This window comes from Cydia splendana, chromosome 2 (assembly GCF_910591565.1).
Source record: "Cydia splendana chromosome 2, ilCydSple1.2, whole genome shotgun sequence".
Lineage (NCBI taxonomy): Eukaryota > Metazoa > Arthropoda > Insecta > Lepidoptera > Tortricidae > Cydia > Cydia splendana.
In genome coordinates, this window is record NC_085961.1 from 25,299,047 (window position 1) to 25,319,996 (window position 20,950).

General features: G+C 39.2%; 2 protein-coding genes and 1 pseudogene across 2 annotated transcripts; 2 read left to right on the plus strand and 1 right to left on the minus strand.

Annotated features, from left to right (window-relative positions):
• Positions 1–43: 43 nt before the first annotated feature.
• Positions 44–893, minus strand: LOC134806025 (15-hydroxyprostaglandin dehydrogenase [NAD(+)]-like; annotated as a pseudogene).
• An 856-nt stretch (positions 894–1,749) lies between these two features.
• Positions 1,750–2,761, plus strand: LOC134806024 (15-hydroxyprostaglandin dehydrogenase [NAD(+)]-like). The gene has a single exon (XM_063779232.1). It carries the CDS (start codon positions 1,788–1,790, stop codon positions 2,535–2,537), a length of 750 nt encoding a protein of 249 aa, XP_063635302.1. The 5' UTR covers positions 1,750–1,787; the 3' UTR covers positions 2,538–2,761.
• A 181-nt stretch (positions 2,762–2,942) lies between these two features.
• Positions 2,943–20,525, plus strand: LOC134801338 (transmembrane protease serine 9-like). Its single transcript, XM_063773882.1, has 15 exons — positions 2,943–2,984; positions 3,094–3,335; positions 5,801–5,977; positions 6,426–6,631; positions 7,142–7,347; positions 7,944–8,001; positions 8,671–8,791; positions 10,515–10,531; positions 10,599–10,699; positions 11,062–11,137; positions 14,603–14,765; positions 18,099–18,304; positions 18,788–18,993; positions 19,482–19,539; positions 20,370–20,525. Exons 1-15 carry the CDS (start codon positions 2,943–2,945, stop codon positions 20,489–20,491), a joined length of 2,001 nt encoding a protein of 666 aa, XP_063629952.1. The 3' UTR covers positions 20,492–20,525.
• The last annotated feature ends 425 nt before the right edge of the window (positions 20,526–20,950 follow it).

Here is a 20,950-nt window from a genome sequence, read left to right on the forward strand (position 1 = left end):
AAACACACACATTAGTTTAGATAAATACGGAATGTAAAAGAAAAAAATACACTTTTCACAATTTGGTTTTCCATAAATCTCTTTATTTTATATTCAACTTTAAGCCTCAAACACAGGTTCGTCGCCCTGGATTACCCATGCCGTTCCACTATCCGCTTTTCCGAACACTTCGACAACAGCCTGCCCCACCCTCGTGACCTCCGCCCACGGAAAACTGTCAAATGTTGCCACAAAGTCCTCTTGATTCTCTTTTTCTTCAAAATTCTTGTAATCAGCGAGCAGATTCGTCTTCGTGACCCCTGGACATATGGCAAGCAGTCTCACGCCGATTTTCTTGAAATTATATTCATGGCCTTTACTCTTCGTGAAACCAATGACGCCAATTTAGAGGCTTTATACGTAGGTAAATAAATAGGTAGGTACCATAAACCCATAAATCGAGGATACGTTGATGATTTGCCTTTTCCACCACGGTCAGTCCTCATTATTTCCAAGTATTTCAATGACCATTCTATGACCGCTGTTAGGTTTATTTCGATCACCTTCCTAGGATTCCTTTCATTAACAATACCAGCACTGTTCACCAAAACGTCCACAGTTTTGTATGAGTCTATAATAACCTTCGTAACTTTATCTAGGTCCTTAGTGACGTCGCATAGAATGAACGTAGCCTTGTTTCCGTGCTTGGCGTTTAGAGTTGCGGTAGTTTGGTCCGCCTGCTGGCCGTTGAGGTCGAGGAGGATGACGCGGTGGGCGCCGTGCTGGAGGAACGCGTCGGCGATCGCGAGACCGATGCCGCTCGCGCCGCCGGTCACTACCACGGTAGTTCCTTGTAAGTCTTTCGACATAGTCACGTCTTAACCCAAATAAATATATTTGGGTACTGAAACAAATCGCTTTCACAATAATCTACGTCATTAAAATAGTGATAAAAATTCTTAATTGAAAAAAAGTTTATCTGTTCCGTTGTGTTTTGCTGATTGTATTCTCGGATTAATCTTGGTCGCTTTTAACGACCGTCTACGATGACAGTTTTGGTACAGACAGCTTTGTCAGTTAATTATTGTTGTTTTTTATTCGACATCCGAATTTAACTAAAAACAGATATGTGAGCAAGTTAATTTAATTTAACATTTTAAATCAGGCAACAAAGCCCATATTACAATAATCCCAGTACCTACACATTGTACGTTTTATCAATAGTGGATAACATGCATACAGAATCGCGGTAAAAAGCTAGTATAGCTACAATTATAACTTAATTTCTAAGAGAGCCCTCACACTAGCGCTTTCGAGAAAAAAAATTGGATGTTTCATACATTTTGCTGGTCTGATGTTGAAATTTCCTACGGGAGAGTCAATTTTTTTTCCGCGTGTTCGGTTCGGGGTTGGTCCCATAGTAAAAGTTGCTCAGTATGACCTAAACATTAATGGGTCTCTTTCTTTGCCTTTCGTTCTGATACATACTGTATAAATCTATACATATATAATTATAGGTAAGCTAACTACTAAGGTTTCCCTAAAAAGAGTAGTAATAAGACTAAATAGGGGGTAGCTGGATCATATTGACGTAATCCTTAAACAATCTTTCATTAACACAATTTATAGCCGCAATAAAAAGTAACCAGATAACTTTGATAAGATAACTTTGACCAGTTTGACTTTAGTATTAAAGGAAAAAAAACAATCACAGTCATTTTCGAATTATTAGTAGGTAGTTAATGTAATTAAGATAGTGATGTTTTGTGCCAGTATTTATTTACACTTCATTCTATAAAGACGTGACAATGTCGAAAGATATACAAGGAACTACCGTGATAGTGACCGGCGGCGCGAGCGGCATCGGTCTCGCGATCGCTGACGCGTTCCTCCAGCACGGCGCCCACCGCCTCATCCTCCTCGACCTCAACGCCCAGCAGGCGGACCAAGCTACCGCAACTCTAAACTTCAAGCACGGAAACAAGGCTACGTTCATTCAATGTGACGTCACTAAAGACTTAGACAAAGTTACGAAAGTAATTTTAGACACGTATAAAAGAGTAGACGTCTTGGTGAACAGTGCTGGTATTGTAAACGAAAGGAATCCGAGGAAGGTGATCGAAATAAACTTAACAGCGGTCATAGAATGGTCATTGAAATACTTGGAAATTACGAGGACTGACCGTGGTGGAAAAGGCGGCACTATAATCAACATGTCGTCAATATACGGTTTTATGGTGGATCCATATTTAACTGCTTATAAAGCTTCTAAATTTGGCGTCCTTGGTTTTACGAAGAGTAAGGGGCATATGTATAATTTCAAGAAAACGGGCGTGAGAATTTTTGCTATCTGTCCAGGAATTACGTCCACGAATCTTGTCACTGATTACAAAACTTGGGAAGCTGAGGAGAATCAAGAGGACTTTGTAGCAATGTTCAATGGGATGCCGTGGCAGGATGCGAACAGGGTGGGACAGGGAGTTGTAGACGTGTTTCAGAAGGCTGATAGTGGAACAGCTTGGTTGATACAAGGCGAAGAACCCATTTCTGAAGTGTAAAGTTGATTTTCGTCGTTTATACATACATATATGGCAAATATTTACTTATAAATTATACTTAGTTATTTTAAATGGGGTAGGGTCCCATATACATATAATATGTATTAGAAATTTGAAAGTAACTCTGTCTGTCTGCTGATACCTCTTTATGCTTAAAGCGCTGAACTTATTTAGGTGAAAGTACATAGGATAGTGTAGCGAAACGCTACATCTGTGGCTTCAGTTTTTTTTGTCAGGCCGTGTTTCGCTGTTGTTGATTCACGCGAATACGCGTTGGTGGCGCTTATATCAAAAACTCGAAGATTCAAAACTCGAGATTGCGAACCTGTTTTACAAACAAATAACTGTTCGCTGGATGTAATAAAGTGAATATTTAGGCATATTTTGAATTTAAATTTTTATGGAATGTTCGAGAAAGAAAAGATTGAAATTGTTTTTAGGCGGATGGTTTGTGGATTTTGTGCTGAAGAGTCGTTCGTGTTCCCGGGGTGTTTTTTTTTTAAACCAGATTGGCAATTTATATCCAGTTTGATATTTAATACGAGGTATTTAAAAGTGCGCGGAAATCCATCCGCCGTGGAGTGAAGAAACCTCATCGTTACCGCCCGGTCTGCTGCTATACGCGCTTGATAGGAAGCGAGTGAGGCTTACCTCGGGTCTGCGGCCATACGCGCTCGCCAGGAAGCGAGTGAGGCCTACCTCGGGTCTGCTGCCATACGCGTTCGCCAGGAAGCGAGTGAGGCTTACCTCGTCGGCCTGTTTGAAGACACCAACTTGTGCGCCATCTATGCAAAACAAGTAAATTCGGATCCAGCTACTGGCACCCTTGCGTGCGCTTCCACATTTGTCCCCTTTACCCTTTTACCCCTGAACGTCAAGACCACCTTTATCCCCCCCCTTTCCTGACTGAAATTCAAGACCGTAGTATTTTAAAATTTTAACGTTAGTCTTCCAATTCCAATTTTTATAACCAGCTAATTATTTGTTGTATATTTTGCGCCATATTTTTGTTTTGCCATTTATTATTTGTTGAATATCTGTTATCCGCATATTACAAATCCTCAAAATTCAAATTGCCTCATTTGACGGGCGGTATAAATAATCGGTATAAAATTTAGGTATCATTCACCCAACGTGTCAACCATCATCGTCCATACTATTCGCCACATTAATACATTTTTCTTTTCAGCTAAATTTTCTGCCGTATTCTTTTTTTACCTTCATGTTTACCAAATTGTCAAATTGTGTAAGGAGACGTAAAGATGCTGAAAGTACCTACTAATTTTATCCAGACGAAGTCTCGGGCAGACGCAAGTATGTATATATTTGTTAAGTCTCATTTGTATTGTGTACATTTCAATCGTTAGGTAGGTAATTGAAATTACAATAAAGATAACATTTTTTATCATTTATATCATATTTAGTTGAATAAGTAACTATCATGTAATCAGAAATAAATAAACATGGGCAAACAAAAATCTCTGTATTATTTTTTATCAACCAGATACGCCTGCGTGGGATATTACAATTGTTTAAAGGAAAAATTCACCGCTTGGGAAAAGAAATGTAAAAATCACTGTATTCAATTTTAGTTGTAAAATATTGTAAATATTGCTTGGCCTTTAAATTACGTTGTCAAAATCCTTTGGACTATTCTTCTCGTCACCTTTGCCTTCGATCTTAGCTGCTTTCCGCTGGGAAGAAACTCTAGAACGAGTATGAAAAGAAATGTTCTTCATGGCGGCCAAGCCCGCGGCCCGGCCTTCGTCACTGCACCGATCTGAACTGACTTCTCATTTCTAGTTATCGTTAAGAAAATAAATAGTTCCTACTTATGATTATCACTATCTTCCAATTATAACACATTTTAAGGCTACTTACAGATACTACAACGTACATAAATTCAAAATTATCTGCATATTAGCAATAGGGCAGATTAAAATATATACACACTTTTTGTTACACCGTACACCATTTTTGTATGCAGAATAATCTTTAACAGGAAAGCCAACTTCACAAAAAAGTTTGAAATGCCATTAAAATATTTGAACGTGATAATACACGTGACGAAGTAAACATGAATTCACTTATCTAACTAGTTACCTACATGAACATTCTGAGTAAATTAAGAATATGCAAATTTTGTGGCCATTTTAAAGCCTCAAAGTTTTATATTTATTCTTTCCTAAAGTCACCTGATTTTAAGGTACGAGTAAGTATGTTAATTTTGAAGGTTATCAAGACACAACAATTTTCATTTATATTATTGGTTTTGACATTGATTCGTTATAAAATTAAACATCAAATAACTAAGTTCATCAACCTCTTTTAATATTTGTGTCCCAATGAATGACCTATACCTACATATAATATTATTAAACTTAAATTTATTTATAGATATAGTTATTACTCATAAAAATAGTTTTATCCCCCTATTAGATTTTAGATTTGATTGCGTAAATATGATGATTTAAATCACCAAAAGGGTATGAAAAGTCATGAGTAACTATCGCGTTAAACGAAGCAATATTATTTATTTACTTCCAATTTGTCTAGTCGGAAATATTGTATGTGTAATAAATACATGCAATTAAGATCTTAATTGCACCTCAACCTAGGGAATGCAACCGGTATTTTTTTAGTATGAAAAATACCAGTAATTTACATATTAACTATATTACGAACGGGTCACTCACGTATTTTAAGTCGAAAAACGCTCGACATGTTTCATTCCGTACCGAGTGTCATCAAGACTCGAGACACGACCCGAGGGGTGTACCGAGGGGTGTGGTGTGAGTGACCCGTTCTTAATATATTTATTATGTCTGTGTCCCACGGATGTTTTGTTATACAGACCAGTAATTTACCACGGTAATTTTCTTTTCTATAGGTATTCATATTCATTTTTAACCGGTTTGCGTGCCGTAGCCAACACATCTTTGATTCGCTTTTAATCTTAAAAGTTCAGTTCAGTTGGACATAGGAGTCATGACCACATGAGTCGCTTTCTTCAAAACTAGTGCCTGTGCCAAATCTTGTGATACGATTGCCGAGCGGACCTCAAGCTGAGCCGTGGCAAAAATGCCGGGACTAGAAAAATGATGATGAAGATTTGATGTCCGGTGAAATTAGCATCACACCAGCACGTGTCTGCTTATACCATAAAATTATGATTGCGAAGAATGTAAATAGGTACGAGTACTATCCAAAAACACCAACCAACCATGACAGCAAGAAATAAATTAATACTGAATACTGAATAGGTACTTTATTTCAGGTTGTGGCGAACGTAACGAGGAGCCTCGCATCGTGGGCGGGTCCGCGGCCAGCATCAACGCCTTCCCGTGGCTGGCGCGGCTCATCTACCACAACGCCTTCGGCTGCGGGGCTTCCCTTATCAATGACAAATACGTCGTGTCCGCTGCGCATTGTTTGAAGGGGTCAGTGTGGAAAAAAAAACAAAATTTATTATAAAAAAAAACTTAAACAGAGAATCCATTTGTCTCAGACAGTCGATATAGAAATGCGCGGTGATTTTCTATTAAATATTATGTATTACATCTTGACTAATTTTATATGACTCAAATCAGCTTCGTGCAGCCAAGCCTTCAACCAGTCCGTAGTTGACCATAACTTCTTACCAATCAGCTCAGTTAAACGGTAGGCCTAGGTATGTTTGACTTAAGTTGTATCCTTGTTGTGCAATTATGTACAACACAGGTTGGTACTCGGATTATAGCAACTATGTTTTAACTTTTTACAAACATTTTTTTAGGAATTCTTTACCATCGTGATTTTATTTGGATCGTTTGCTGGCTAGGGTTTCATAATCAGCACTATTTAAAGCCTTCCTAAATCTTCCTACTTAAAGTAAGGGTTTTTTTTTAGTTTCATGTGGTTCATGTTCCGAGTGACTTTCGGCGAGCACAATCGCTGCGACAAGACCACGAGACCTATCACCCGTTACGTCACAAAAGTTATAGCCCACAACTTTTCTCTCTCCGACCTGAGCAATGATATCGCCCTGCTGAAGATCAGTTCACCGATTACGTACTCCCACGCTGTTCGGCCCGTGTGCTTGCCGAAGTATCAAGGTAAGATTGACTCATAGAATTATGGCCCTAAAACAATAGATAGACGTATTAAAGTCCTGTTTGGTTTTGGCTACCGGACGGGACACAAAGATAGATTGGTGAATTCCCTATCCCATCACATGCTATTCCAAGTTTTCAGTGGAAATTGGTATTAGGTTAGTTTCAAAGGAAGAAACGCCTGTACGAATGGAACGAGAATAATTTTTCGAAGGCTGTATAGATTAAGCGTATTGAGAAAGGTAAGGTAAGGTAAGGTTAGGCAATAAATCGATCTTGCAAGGTCTCATTATTGCCAAGTAAGTAACAATTTCCTAAAAAATAAATAGCCTAATATTTCTGAAATAAATAAATTAAATTGAATTGGATATTAGGTACCGAACAACTTACTGGAATGATAAGATTATTATTAGACACTAATGAATGTATCATTATGATTAAATTACTGTGACTAAGTGTCATTATATTCGCAATTGTGAACTTATTTATGACGATTTTACTTGATGTCCACAGGAAGATCCTACGAGAACTCAATCGCAACAGTATCTGGCTGGGGCGCAACTGGCGAGACCAAGAACTGGTCTTGCACACTCCTAGAGGCCGAGTTACCTGTTCTTAGTAACCAGGAGTGCAGGCACACAAAGTACAACGCCTCTAGGATCCAGGAGGCGATGCTCTGCGCCGGGTTCCCGAAGACGGCACATAAAGATGCTTGTACTGTAAGTAATACTAATTGCGATAAAATTGATATTCATTGTACCTATTCTATTCAGTAGGTAATTGCGAAGCGGCCCTCTGATATTTGGATATCGTTGCTACGGGTGCTTGCAACTCCTGAAGTGTCATATAAATTTGTCATGTGTATGATTGTCAGTTGTATGTTTAACTGTCACTGTGCCATGCCACATTTGCCTTGCATAAGGTACAAAAAAAGTTTGTAAAGGTTTGTAAGTTTACCAAAGCCCACAAGTCCACAAGCGTAACCTAATTCATGGAGGGAGTTAAAGCTACTAAGCTTACTGCTGATAAAAGGAGTCCTGAATAAATATTTAGTTCAATTTGGTGCGGACCTAAGTCTCGTACCTACTTATTTGCATTTAATCTTATAAATTGCTCAATTTTACATGGATTTCTGTTTTGAAATGCATACTAATGAACAATAAAAGTCATAAAATTTATTGTTGTTACCTACGTAGCTATGTCACTTGAGCCATTCAAAATCATCATTAATCAATCATCAATTTGTCACTGTACACGATTATTATCGAGTGTGTGACCTCTCCTTATGACTTAATTCCATTTCTGTTTTTTGCAGGGTGACAGCGGTGGACCTCTTATCACCGAAAATTCAGATCACGTTTATGAACTTATAGGTGAGTTTTATCATCATCTGCCTCGCGTTGTCCCGACATTTTTACCACGGCTCATGGGAGCCTGGGGTCCGCTTGGCAACTAATCTCAAGAATTGGCGTAGGCACTAGTTTTTATGAAAGCGACTGCCATCTGACCTTCCAACCCAGATGGTAAACCTAGGCCTTGTTGGGATTAGTCCGGTTTCCTCACGATGTTTTCCTTCACCGAAAAGCGACTGGTAAATATCAAATGATATTTCGTACATAAGTTCCGATAAACTCATTGGTACGAGCCGGGGTTTGAACCCGCGACCTCCGGATTGAAAGTGGCACGCTCTTACCGCTAGGCCACTAGCGCTCTTTTATATTACGAGTATAACATAACCTACTAAATAATTAGTAGGTACATTCAGAGTGAAATAGATTTTTTTTGGATATTGAAAGCAGTTCACCTATACTAACGTTTTTTTTTTCAATTATGCCGATATCAAAACTACGAGTAATATGTCTAGTCCGTAGCCTACATTTTAGTACCAACTACGACATTCGTATATCAGAAGTTTTATAGTTTTTTCTAACCTACTCTTTAAAAAATATTATCCTGTCTTGGTCCATAAATAAGCTTCTTGAACATCATGCATCATTGATTGTGTTTTATTTGAAAGGTAAACAAAAATATATTTTTCCTAGGTATCGTGTCCTGGGGCTACGGGTGTGCGAGACTTGGATATCCGGGCGTCTATACGCGGGTCACGAAATATCTGGACTGGATCAGAGACAACACCGACGACGCCTGTTATTGTAGGGACCAGTAGAGTCTCCCTTTGGGAAGTCACATAAAACCTTAATGACCAATAGTGTTCCTTTGAACACCAGATCAGACCTCGCTTTGGATGTGTAGTTGAAATTGTTTGAGACTAACTTTATAAATTTAGAATCGGATTGGCTAGTATCAAAACGATTACAGTATGAACTCAACAGATGGCAGTATCATTGTATCATGTCACATGTCGGAGGAGTCAAACTGCTTCCACTTTTTAGTTTCTTTTATGATAAAAAAATGCCAAAAGTGATAAAATACAAGAATTATTTTATGTTGAGATAAAATATATTATAGCCAGATCCCCTTTTATTTTAAAAATTGAAACTCCAATCACAGCATAAATTTGTAAATTACGCTCATAGTTTGTAGTAAAAAAAATATGCATTCTTACTAAAATCTACGGAATCCCTAAAATAAATGAAAATATATTTTATAGTTGAGCCTTAGATATAAGTAAATATTGCATTTTTGATACAACTTTGATATCTAAGTTAACTTTTGCTACCTACATAAACGAATTTATCATAAATATAAAGCAATTTCAAAATATAAGCATACCTAAAATTATATAAATACATATATATATACATATTATTAATTACCTACGAATAAAAGTGGGTAAGATAAGATAATGAATAAAAGTGGGGCAATTGATATTTGTCATTTTTCTGAAAATTTTACAGAGATTTATCTAAAGTTATTAAGACATTTATTACCTACTTCTAGGGCCACACCAAACCTGAAAATGAAAGTTGCCATTTGACTTGCCAAAATATATCAAATTGATAATCAAACGAACATATTATGAATTGCTATATTTAATAAATAAATAAATCGTATTCAACTCACGTTTTTTATGTATATGCCTTCTAAGTTGCACACATTAATTTTAGAGCCCTGCATAACTAGTCGCTAAGCATCTTACTTGCTTGACCTGCTTAGGAAAGGCTCTTCCCAGAGTCTAATAAATAAAGAAGACTGACAACCCCCATACAACGCCGCGAGAATTGTCAATGTCGTAGATAACATTAAATATTATTTTTACATATTATAGACCGACCGCTTAAAAGAGTCCTCGCCTGTGCGGTAAGGGGGCGACGGGGTAGGACGATTAAGGGCGGCGGGGAAGATGCGGGCACCGTCGCCCCCGTACCCCGCAGGCGAGGACTCATTTAAGCGGTCGGTCTATATTTATTCGCTAACGCGTAACCTACTTTCTGATACTTACATTTCGCTCGCACTATTATGCGAGTATGAGCGAGATGCATAGAAAGTAAGTTGCGCACACGCTAGCGAATATGTCAGTGTCAAACTGGCGGTAGCCGTATAGATGACAAATTTTATAAAGCTTTATACGTATCTAAAATAAAAATAGTAAAAAGGCGCGCAAGGAACGCGGTGTTGTTTTGAGGTTGCTCGTCTTGAATATTTACTAGTCCCTGCTCTTGCATAGTAAGTGCAGGGAGCAATGCCCTGGACCTAGACCGCAGCGGACGCAGGACTCAGTTTCCCATCGGGATGCGCGCGCGTCTTCTCAATAGATCTCTTGGAAAATACAGAATTCTTACGAAATTATTAGTTAATTTAGTTTCATCAAAATTTCACAAGTGTCATTTGTGAAATACATAAGTACCTAGTAGTTGTATGGCTCTTTTCGTGACGGTGAAGCAACGAGCCAGTTTCAGAATTTTGATTGAGTTTTGAATGTCAGGCAAAAGCAGCAGACGGGTCAGCGTTTGAAAATAATTTTCATCAATAAAGTGACATTAGTAAATTGAAATTTTCGCTGTCAAAGTTTGTAATGTAATAGGTACCAAGTTCAATCGCTGCTACCTTATTTTCAATATGTTAAAGTGGAAAGTTGTTTTCTTAAGTGCAATTGTTTTAGCATTCACAGTAAGTACATTTTAGTTATTGTTACTATTTTATGATATTTGAACTTACTGAGTATAATCGGATAGATGTATGGATTTAAATACATATTGTTGGAAATGCCAGTATCGGGGTTTTCCAAATTTTAAATCAGTAATAAGTACCCTCTTGCGCATGAGAGTAGGCACTGTGCCCAGCAGTGGGACATGAATAGGCTGAATTATTTCATTATTATAATAAATACCAGCTGACTTAGTAACGGAATGCTCTCCAAATGTTTTCACATCCTGTTAATCATATGGTTTTTATACTCTGAAAATACACACATGTCATGTACTTACACCTATTACTTATAATAGTTAAAAGCTTATTTTTCTTCGCAATAGATACAAGCTGATGAAGAATTATTAAAGAAAATACAAGACGATGAAGATTATGAAAAGATACCAAAGTGCAACTGTCGTAAGTAAATATTTTCTTGTTTGTTTCTGTAAAATTTTCGGATATAAGTACTAATATATATTTGATTCGAATAAAATACTAACATATAAAATATAAATATGTAACACGTATTATTTCATTGCATGTAGTTGTAAGTAAGGAAAATTATTAATTTGTAACATGTTTTACAGTTTCCATGCATCATTATTATGTTTCATTTGAAAGAACCAAAGACCGTAACAATGCAATAAATGTCCAACAAATTTAAGTTATTGCCAGTTTTTAGGGTTTCGTAGTCAACTAGGAACCCTTATAATTTCGCCATGTCCGCCTGTCTGTTCGCCCGCAGCTTTGCTCCGTGATAGTTAGTGCTATGAAAACTGAAATTTGGCATGGATATATAAATCAATCATGACGACATACATAGGGGTAAAATAAAAACTAAGTATACAAATATTTCTTTGGGGTTTTATTAAACCTAATGGTGTGGAGTGTCGTTGGATAGGTCTTTAAAACGAATAGGGTTCTCTAATTTTTTAACCATGGGTCCAAAAATATGAAAAAAATTCACAGATTTCGTGCCTCACACGACTATCGAGCACATTGGAAATGAATCTACGGAATTCGAAAAAATATTGTCGCTGAGCGACGAGAAAGTCTGGATAAGGAAAAAGTTACAAAATAAAACTACAACGTTGAATGATAATTATTTTATTCTTAGACTAACACAAGTATCCTGGACATAACGCATGTGAACAAACAAATTGCAAAATTTCCACACGCGTATCCAAGTTTGAATAATTGTCGCAGTGGCGCATAAGTATAGGTACATATTTCATTTTTCGATTAATAAGCAGGATATATTAATGTTCAAAGTACAAGAAAATTATTACACGGCAAATCCGTAGTCAACTCGAGAAGTGGTGATCGGCAGCGGCCCATTTGCTGCAAGATATGAAATTTTCTTGACAGCAGTTTGACGCGACGAGAGATGACCATAACAGCGTTTGTCTATGTTGCACCAAACCTGAGTTCCAATAGGTACTACCAGGGTTCAGCATCAGCTATCTTGGGTAATGCTCTACCATGTGCTCATCATGACGAATCGGGTGTCCAAAACAGCGTGTGCCTATGTTGCACCAAACCTGAGTTCCGCTAGGTACAACCAGGGTTCAGCATCAGCTCTATCTTCGGTACTACTGTCCTAAGTGCTCATCAAGACGTCGGATGACCAAAACAGCGTGTGCTTATGTTGTATTAAACCCGAGCTCCACTAGGTACTGCCAGGGTTCAGCAACATGCTGAGGTGAGACCATTTCGTGCCCTCTCCCTCTCCCTCTCCCTCTCCCTCTCCCTCTCCCTCTCCCTCTCCCTCTCCCTCTCCCTCTCCCTCTCCCTCTCCCTCTCCCTCTCCCTCTCCCTCTCCCTCTCCCTCTCCCTCTCCCTCTCCCTCTCCCTCTCCCTCTCCCTCTCCCTCTCCCTCTCCCTCTCCCTCTCCCTCTCCCTCTCCCTCTCCCTCTCCCTCTCCCTCTCCCTCTCCCTCTCCCTCTCCCTCTCCCTCTCCCTCTCCCTCTCCCTCTCCCTCTCCCTCTCCCTCTCCCTCTCCCTCTCCCTCTCCCTCTCCCTCTCCCTCTCCCTCTCCCTCTCCCTCTCCCTCTCCCTCTCCCTCTCCCTCTCCCTCTCCCTCTCCCTCTCCCTCTCCCTCTCCCTCTCCCTCTCCCTCTCCCTCTCCCTCTCCCTCTCCCTCTCCCTCTCCCTCTCCCTCTCCCTCTCCCTCTCCCTCTCCCTCTCCCTCTCCCTCTCCCTCTCCCTCTCCCTCTCCCTCTCCCTCTCCCTCTCCCTCTCCCTCTCCCTCTCCCTCTCCCTCTCCCTCTCCCTCTCCCTCTCCCTCTCCCTCTCCCTCTCCCTCTCCCTCTCCCTCTCCCTCTCCCTCTCCCTCTCCCTCTCCCTCTCCCTCTCCCTCTCCCTCTCCCTCTCCCTCTCCCTCTCCCTCTCCCTCTCCCTCTCCCTCTCCCTCTCCCTCTCCCTCTCCCTCTCCCTCTCCCTCTCCCTCTCCCTCTCCCTCTCCCTCTCCCTCTCCCTCTCCCTCTCCCTCTCCCTCTCCCTCTCCCTCTCCCTCTCCCTCTCCCTCTCCCTCTCCCTCTCCCTCTCCCTCTCCCTCTCCCTCTCCCTCTCCCTCTCCCTCTCCCTCTATTTCTATTTCCACCACCACAAGAATGCATAGATTGTCGAATAGTGCGTTATCTACGCCCGTCTCAAACAGGATAGATACAGTTAGACCAAGAAAAATCTGCAGCGATTTTGAAAGCTCACGCAGTGCAAGTGTTATTCTGCCGTCATAATCCCGATAATTCACAACAAACACCGATAACGAACTCTGCGAAACATGAAGTCATAAATGTCCTGTGAAAAATGTCGTTCTGACTTTTTGACTATTTTAAGGTTAGGCTACAGGGCAAACCCTTAGCCCGATCGTCTTTGTTTTAGGCTCAAATTGTAGCTGACTAAATTGTCCAGAGCCGTTTTTCTCAAATTTTTGATATCATTCTTTGTTTCCAAATTATCGAGCACCAAAATCAAAAATTCGGAAAAGATTGAATTTTATTTTCACTATTTCGACCATAACTTTTTTTGTTTTTGACTTTCTTGAATAATTATTTTTGCACCTTACAGCTCTCGTGATTATGCGTCTTTTGAGCCTATTTTTTAATATCATATCTTCACAACTTTCCGAGATATAAGGGGATCGCACTTTTTCGTGAAATCGGACCGTATACTGGAGCGAACGAAAAGACATTTCCAATGTCAAAATCGGGAAATTCCAGTTTACAGCGTAAAGCACCCAATTAGCTTGTCACAGAAGGGTCACTCTCACTAGGGAACCCTAGAGTATGGCCCGAGATGCTTTTGGTCGGTTTTTACTATCAGTATTTTACATAGTAATAGGTACCTACTTACAAAAATAGAAAACAAAGGAATTTAGAGATGACGGCATGAAAAAACAGCATGAAGATATCTAAAAATTGTAATTAATGTAATTAGTTGTAAGTAACTGATTGTAATAGGCCTGTCACTGGCCTATTCGGATTTCGAGATAATCACAAGATCTTGAGACGATTTAGAGATCAACTAGATCTACATTAGATATCGACTAGATGTGACTTGTATGTACACTAAGTTTATCACGAAAAATAAATGATTTATGATTTATTTATGATTTATGATTTATGACTTGGATATCTAAGTCATAACTTGTCGAAAATGTTTCAAGAGGACCTCCAATGTCAAATTTGACATATCTATCTTACAAATATCTTTAAATTATCCGTATCGTAACTTGTTGAAGTCTAGTAGAAATCTAATTCATTTTCCGAATCGAGCCCTCAGATACCTACAACATGACACCACTAAAATAAACAAAACATTCATCAACATTTTTTTTCACAAGGTGTGTTCATTTGAATAAATTACGCTGTGGTTTTTAAGGATGTGGTGAACGCAACGAAGCCTCCCGAATAGTGGGGGGCGTTGAAACGATGGTGAATGAATTCCCCTGGATGGCGCGATTGACGTATTTCCAGAAGTTCTACTGCGGGGGCATACTCATCAACGACCGCTATGTGCTAACCGCTGCGCACTGCACTAAAGGGTAAATTGGAAATAACAATAATAAGACACGAGCAAGGGAGCATCTGTTCGGTGTACCCCTTACATTACATTACATTAAATTTTCAAAAAGAACTCTACGCATACGCACGCACGCCTCCCAAATGTACGAATCACCATTGTTCCGTGTACGGAAAATAATTAGGCAGAATTTACTTTTGACGGTTTTGGCGTCTACCGCGGCTTACCTGCATTTTCATTATTTCATTCATTGATAGATTGTAGGCTCTGTGTTTTTTTCCTTTATATTAAAAATTAAGATTTCGTTACAAGACGGTTCTATTGAATATGAGTATGTTTAATTAAATATGATAGTAGCGTGACTGACTTGCAGAAAAAACAATTTACAAAAAAAAGCAAACCGACTTCAAAAAGGATGAAATAAAATATTATCCTTTTTGAAGTCTATGCGTTACCAACTGATATGTTTGAAGTCGGTGCCAAGCCAAATTTTGAAGCATACCATGATTTTGGTGCGATTCGATAAGGATGTACCTACGTTGGATTGCCTTACACGACGACAATGAACGTACTTTCTGTAGGTACAGTCGACGTTAAAAATATGTTTACACTTTTCGCCTTATTACAAAGGAGTAAGGTGCAAAAGTGTAAATATATCTTTGACGTCGATTGTATCTAAAGCCCCCTCCAGACTATGCGCGTGAATCGCGGGCGAAGCCGCGAACGCGAGTGTGGAGTCGATTTCGCAGGTCTGCGTTCAGGACTCCACACTCGCGTTCGCGGCTTTGCGCCGCGATTCGCGCAGGAGTGTGGAGGAGGCTTAGAACACACCTCAGAACACACGATCAAACCTTCTTGGCGCAGTCTGTACCATGTTTGTCGGCACATTAGTGGAAATCCAATGCATTTTTTTTCGTCGTATTTTTTAAAGAGCATTTCTTACTAATGCTCGAACAGTCTATAGCACGCAAGTGTGAGATTGGGACTGAGTAATTTCCCGTCCCTTATCCAGAGGACTACATTTCAAAATATAAAACAATTTAAGAAATTTACCTTCTTGCCAAATTTCACCTAAGGCGGTTCAGTTGTTTAGCCTTGAAAAGGCGACAAAGAGGCAGACAAAATTACTTACACATTTTTAATAGTTATTAGTGCAGTTCTAATGGGATTTATAGCCATAAAGCTGATTATTTTGACTGGTATTGTTACTACTTGGCTTGGCACCGACTTCAAACATATCAGTTGGTAACGCATAGACTTCAAAAAGGATAATATTTTATTTCATCCTTTTTGAAGTCGGTTTGCTTTTTTTTGTAAAAAGTTTTTATTTTTCCATTTTTAGTTTTAACGCATTGTTAAGAGCGCGACGCATGAATGAAAAACAAGATCATGTTTAACACTAAATTCGTGTACCTATTACTTTAATAAATATGTATGTAATCAGGAATTTTCTCGAGTCCGTCTGGGAAATTATAATTCCTGTCACTACTACACTAAATCCATCCTCCGCCCCGCCACTGGCCCAATCCCTCAACGCCCCGATCACTCAACCTCACAGCGCATCAACCCCTGATCCAGGAACCCCTCGACCCTGAACCAGGAATTTTCTCGAGTCCGTCTGGGAAATTATAATTCCTGTCAACTAAATCCATCCGCCTGCCCCGCCACTGACCCAATCCCTCAGCCCCCCGATCACTCAACCTCACAGCACATCAACCCCTGATCCAGGAACCCCTCGATCCTGAACCAGCAACCCTTCAACCGCCATTCCCCGACCCGTTAATCTCTGACCCCTTAACTCCTAACCCTAACCCCCGATCAGTAGCCTTACCAGCTTACCACGAGTTTGACATTGATATATTCGCTAGCATGTGTGTAACTTACTTCCTATGCATCTCGCTCGTACTAACCTTAGTGTGAGCGAGATGCATAAAAAGTTACATTTAGATGCATAAGACGTTAGCGAATATGTCAATGTCAAACTCGTGGTAAGGCTACAGTTGCAGTACATCAAATTGGTGGTTTTCGGAAGCAAATGCTCGAGTTACTTTAGAAAACCCCGAAATCACTTAACACGTGCCTTTAAAAATTGAGGAGTTCCCTCAATTCCTCATGGATTCCATCATGACATCAGACCAGAACCAAAAATAATACGGAAACACCTTGTAGGTAACTTCTTCCAAACAAAAAAAGAATTACTCAAATCGGATCACAGGTGCCGGAGTAATCGGTGAACATACTTACATTTAAAGAAATCATCATCATTATCATCAAAATAATCATCATCATCAGGTCTACTTCATCATTTTAGTGGTTTTCGGGAGAAAATGCTCGAGTTGCTTAAGAAAACGCCCAAAACACCGTGCATGTGCCTTTAAAAATTGAGGAGTTCCCTCAATTCCTCATGGATCCCATGATCAGAACAGAACCAAATTAAAATGGGACCAACTCGGAGGTAGCTCCTTTCAAACAAAAAAAGAATTACTCAAATCGGACTACGGATGTCGGAGTAATCGGTGAACGTACATAGAAAAAAAAAAAAAAATAGCCACAACCGAATACAGAACCTCCTCCTTCTATGAAATTGAAGTCGGTTAATAAAAAGAAGTTATTTAGGTGTGTACTTAAAAATCTTTTGTGATTGAAAGTAGAAATTTGCATTTGTATGGTCATTGTGGTTGACATACCTACATTTTTAAATATATCTACATTTTAAGTGGTAAACTTTTACTAAAATGAAATCTTTCAACAACGCACGTTGTTAATACGTTTTATATTCTTTGCCAAATAATGTGGGGAACATGTTAACGAAGGGATGAAACCATTTCTGACGAGATGTTTTGGGCTATATTGTAAGTGAGAGCGCCTATGGTTCGAGTCAGAAAGAGTACCTTTCACACGAGTTAAACACTCTATTTTTCATTTCAAATACGAGGAAAGCAAAATACATATGTATTTTATAAAACATTACGAAGTATAAACCTGTCGTGACGGTATCTCATTTAACAACTTATGTAAAAGGATAGTTATTTCTGGAATCAAGAGTAAATATCCGAAAAATCAATGTATCTTGTTAAAATAAATTAAAAAAAAACGTACTCGGAAAGCAAAAGTCCCTATGACCAAAACGTATCACTTTCAATTCGCTTCATAGATAAGAAGCAACTAGCTTGTTTCAGAGCTTGAGAAATGAAAAATAAAATCAATTTCTATAAAATTTATACTTTGTGACCGTTTTCCTGATTCCATTCGAAAATTCCCATAATGGAATCAGGGAAAGCTTTTCATAGATATTAGGCGGTGTAATTGCCCTCTAGCTAGAGTAAAGTTTACGATATTACGGTATTATTTCCAGGCTGATGTGGTTTATGATAAAAGTGACCCTGGGCGAACACAACCGCTGCAACGAGACCACGCGCCCTGAGACACGCTTTGTGACAAGCATCGTCGCCCACAACTTTACATACACCACTTTCCGACATGACATCGCGCTGCTGCGGCTCAATCAACCTGTCAATATTACTGATACGATCAAGCCTATCTGTCTGCCACATAGTGACGGTAATGTTGAGTCTGCTACCGCGGAAAACGAAAATCTAAATTTCGTTATCTGTCTCTCTATCGCTCTTGCATATTCCATTGATAGAGTGGCAGATAACGAACATTACATTTTCGTTTTTCGCGGTAGGGCCTCTGTATTTTAACTTAACTCCTAGTTTGGCCTGAAGTCCTATTCAGAACTTGTTATTATACGGCTCTGCATTGGTTTTTGGTTTTGATATGACCTTGATGATCGTCTCGGTAATTGGTGACATTGGTGTGCATCTCACGCACACAACTTTCATCTGTCGTATCTAAATAAGATCAAAACCGTTATACGTTTTTAAATCTGAATTGGGCTCTTGATAAATTTTAAGGAAGAGATAATGGGTGTGCAAAAATGCTTATACAAATAAATACTTTTTTTTAGTAAGTTGGACAATTGCATTAACTCGTCATTAAAAGGCATTCTTTATTTTTTCCAAAAACATTGTAACTTGACAGATGCCACATACGTAGGAGTGAAGGCCATAGCAGCGGGCTGGGGTTCAGTAACCGAGCAGAGGAACCACTCCTGCGTACTGAACGACGTGGAGCTGCCCGTCCTCAGCAACGACGTCTGCAAGAAGTCCAAGTACGAGGAAGCCATGATAGCTGACGACATGCTGTGCGCCGGCTTCCCTGACCAAGGGATGATGGATACTTGTCAGGTGAGATTTAAATTTCAAGGAGGGAAGCGGCCCATTTAGCCCTAAATGTCCTTGGCCAACGCGATCTCATAAGCCGAATTCCATGCAAATGTTAACCTTTTCAACGCCGTGTCAAACACAAAAGCTGTCACTCAGACGCCACGACACCGAAGTGTCAAAACTGAAATTGAACTTTATGCATATGCACGTAGGTCTATGTTGCTCTGTGGTCTGTGACCGATTAATCGGTCTTTGGCGTTGAACCTGCGGTGCGGATATATCGGTCATTGGCGTCCAAAAGGTTAAGAGGGAGTTATTTGCTGAAGTTTACTTTTTTTACGTGGCTAGTCGAATTCCTGACACGTAGCGACAGTAGCCACATAGGTATATTTCCAAAAGCTGAAGGAAATTTTAATAACTCACAGATTTACATTACATTACATTGGTACTGAGAAAAACGTTCCTTATACTAGGTAATTTATATATATAGTTGAAAAACTTTATTACAGGGTGACAGCGGCGGACCGTTGGCAGCCGAAAGGAGAGATAAACGCTACGAGCTTTTAGGTAAAAACCGGCCAAGTGCGAGTCGGACTCGCGTTCCAAGGGTTCCGTACACTACCCAATTTTTAACAATGTATTTTTTATATGTGAAACGCGAGTTAATTGCCTTTAAAAAACCCGTAGGGGTCGGATCAAAAACTAAGTAATTAGTCCGACTCACGCTTGACTGCATATTTCTAACAGGTTTTCCTGTCATCTGTAGGTAAAGAACTATTTTGTATATTTTTGTCAAAAATTTAGACCCAGTAGTTTCGGAGATAAAGGGGGGGATTTATTTTAAAATTACAAAAAATATATATTTCAGATTTTCAAAATGAGCTTTTTCATTTTATATGTAACACGATATAGTTTAAAAAACATTATTTTTTAATTTTCTCATTTACCCCCCAAAAGTGGCGTCCATGTTTAAAATTCATTTGTTTACGTAAGATTTCCATCTTTGGGGCACGAATTTACATATGTGAACCAAATTTCAACTTAATTGGTCCAGTACTTTTGGAGAAAATGGGCTGTGACAGACGGGCAGACAGACAGACAGACGCACGAATGATCCTATAAGGATTCCGTTTTTTCCTTTTGAGGTACGGAACCCTGAAAAAGGCTAATTTCAACACTTCCATCCACTATTATGAACATAATGCTTTATTATTAACTAATACGACCGATAAGACCTTCAAGAAAAGAGCGTATTCCCATCTCAAAGGCCGGCAACGCACTTACATCCTCTCTTATGTTGCACTCGTCCATGGGCGGCGGAAATCGCTTACCATCGTTTGTCTCCTGTATCATAAAATAAATATAATTACGAAACAAATTTTCTCCATTAATTTCAGGAGTGGTTTCGTGGGGTATAGGATGCGGGCGCGCCGGTTACCCTGGAGTGTACACGCGGGTCACCAAGTACCTGTACTGGATCCGGCATAATGCGCGTCAAGGATGCTTCTGCTCAGATTAATTATTTATATTTATTTACCATGTATATTTGTTTTGGCGAGTTCCCGATATTTTGGCACAGTTGCACATGACATATTTACGGAGTAACTGACGTGATATGAATTTAATTGTGGTCTAGTACCCACACACCATAGCTCGACCCTTTTTCGGATTCGATATTTACGCACGGTGTCACTCGTCCTCATTTTCACTTACAATAATAATTAATAAGTCATTTTTATAATAATTATATTAATACCATATATTTTATATTATTTAATACATGGTAAATACCTCGTTTTCAATGTTAGCTTGAAATAGTAAGTAAGTATATAAACACATTAATATCTATTATTTGACGTATGTTTAGTCTCAGGTTTTTTAAGTGCGAATAAAATTCACGACAAACAATACTTTTTTAAATCGGTCTCGAGTGCCCTAAGCTCCTTGCATAAATATGTTAAAATAGAACATAAATATG

Coding starts and splice junctions, on each gene's coding strand:
- LOC134806024 (XM_063779232.1), top strand. CDS start 1,788: ATGTCGAAAGATATACAAGGAACTACCGTGATAGTGACCGGCGGCGCG.
- LOC134801338 (XM_063773882.1), top strand. CDS start 2,943: ATGTTCGAGAAAGAAAAGATTGAAATTGTTTTTAGGCGGATG. Junction 2,985..3,093: donor AAATTGTTTTTAGGCGGATG/GTTTGTGGATTT, acceptor GGTATTTAAAAG/TGCGCGGAAATCCATCCGCC. Junction 19,540..20,369: donor TAAACGCTACGAGCTTTTAG/GTAAAAACCGGC, acceptor CATTAATTTCAG/GAGTGGTTTCGTGGGGTATA.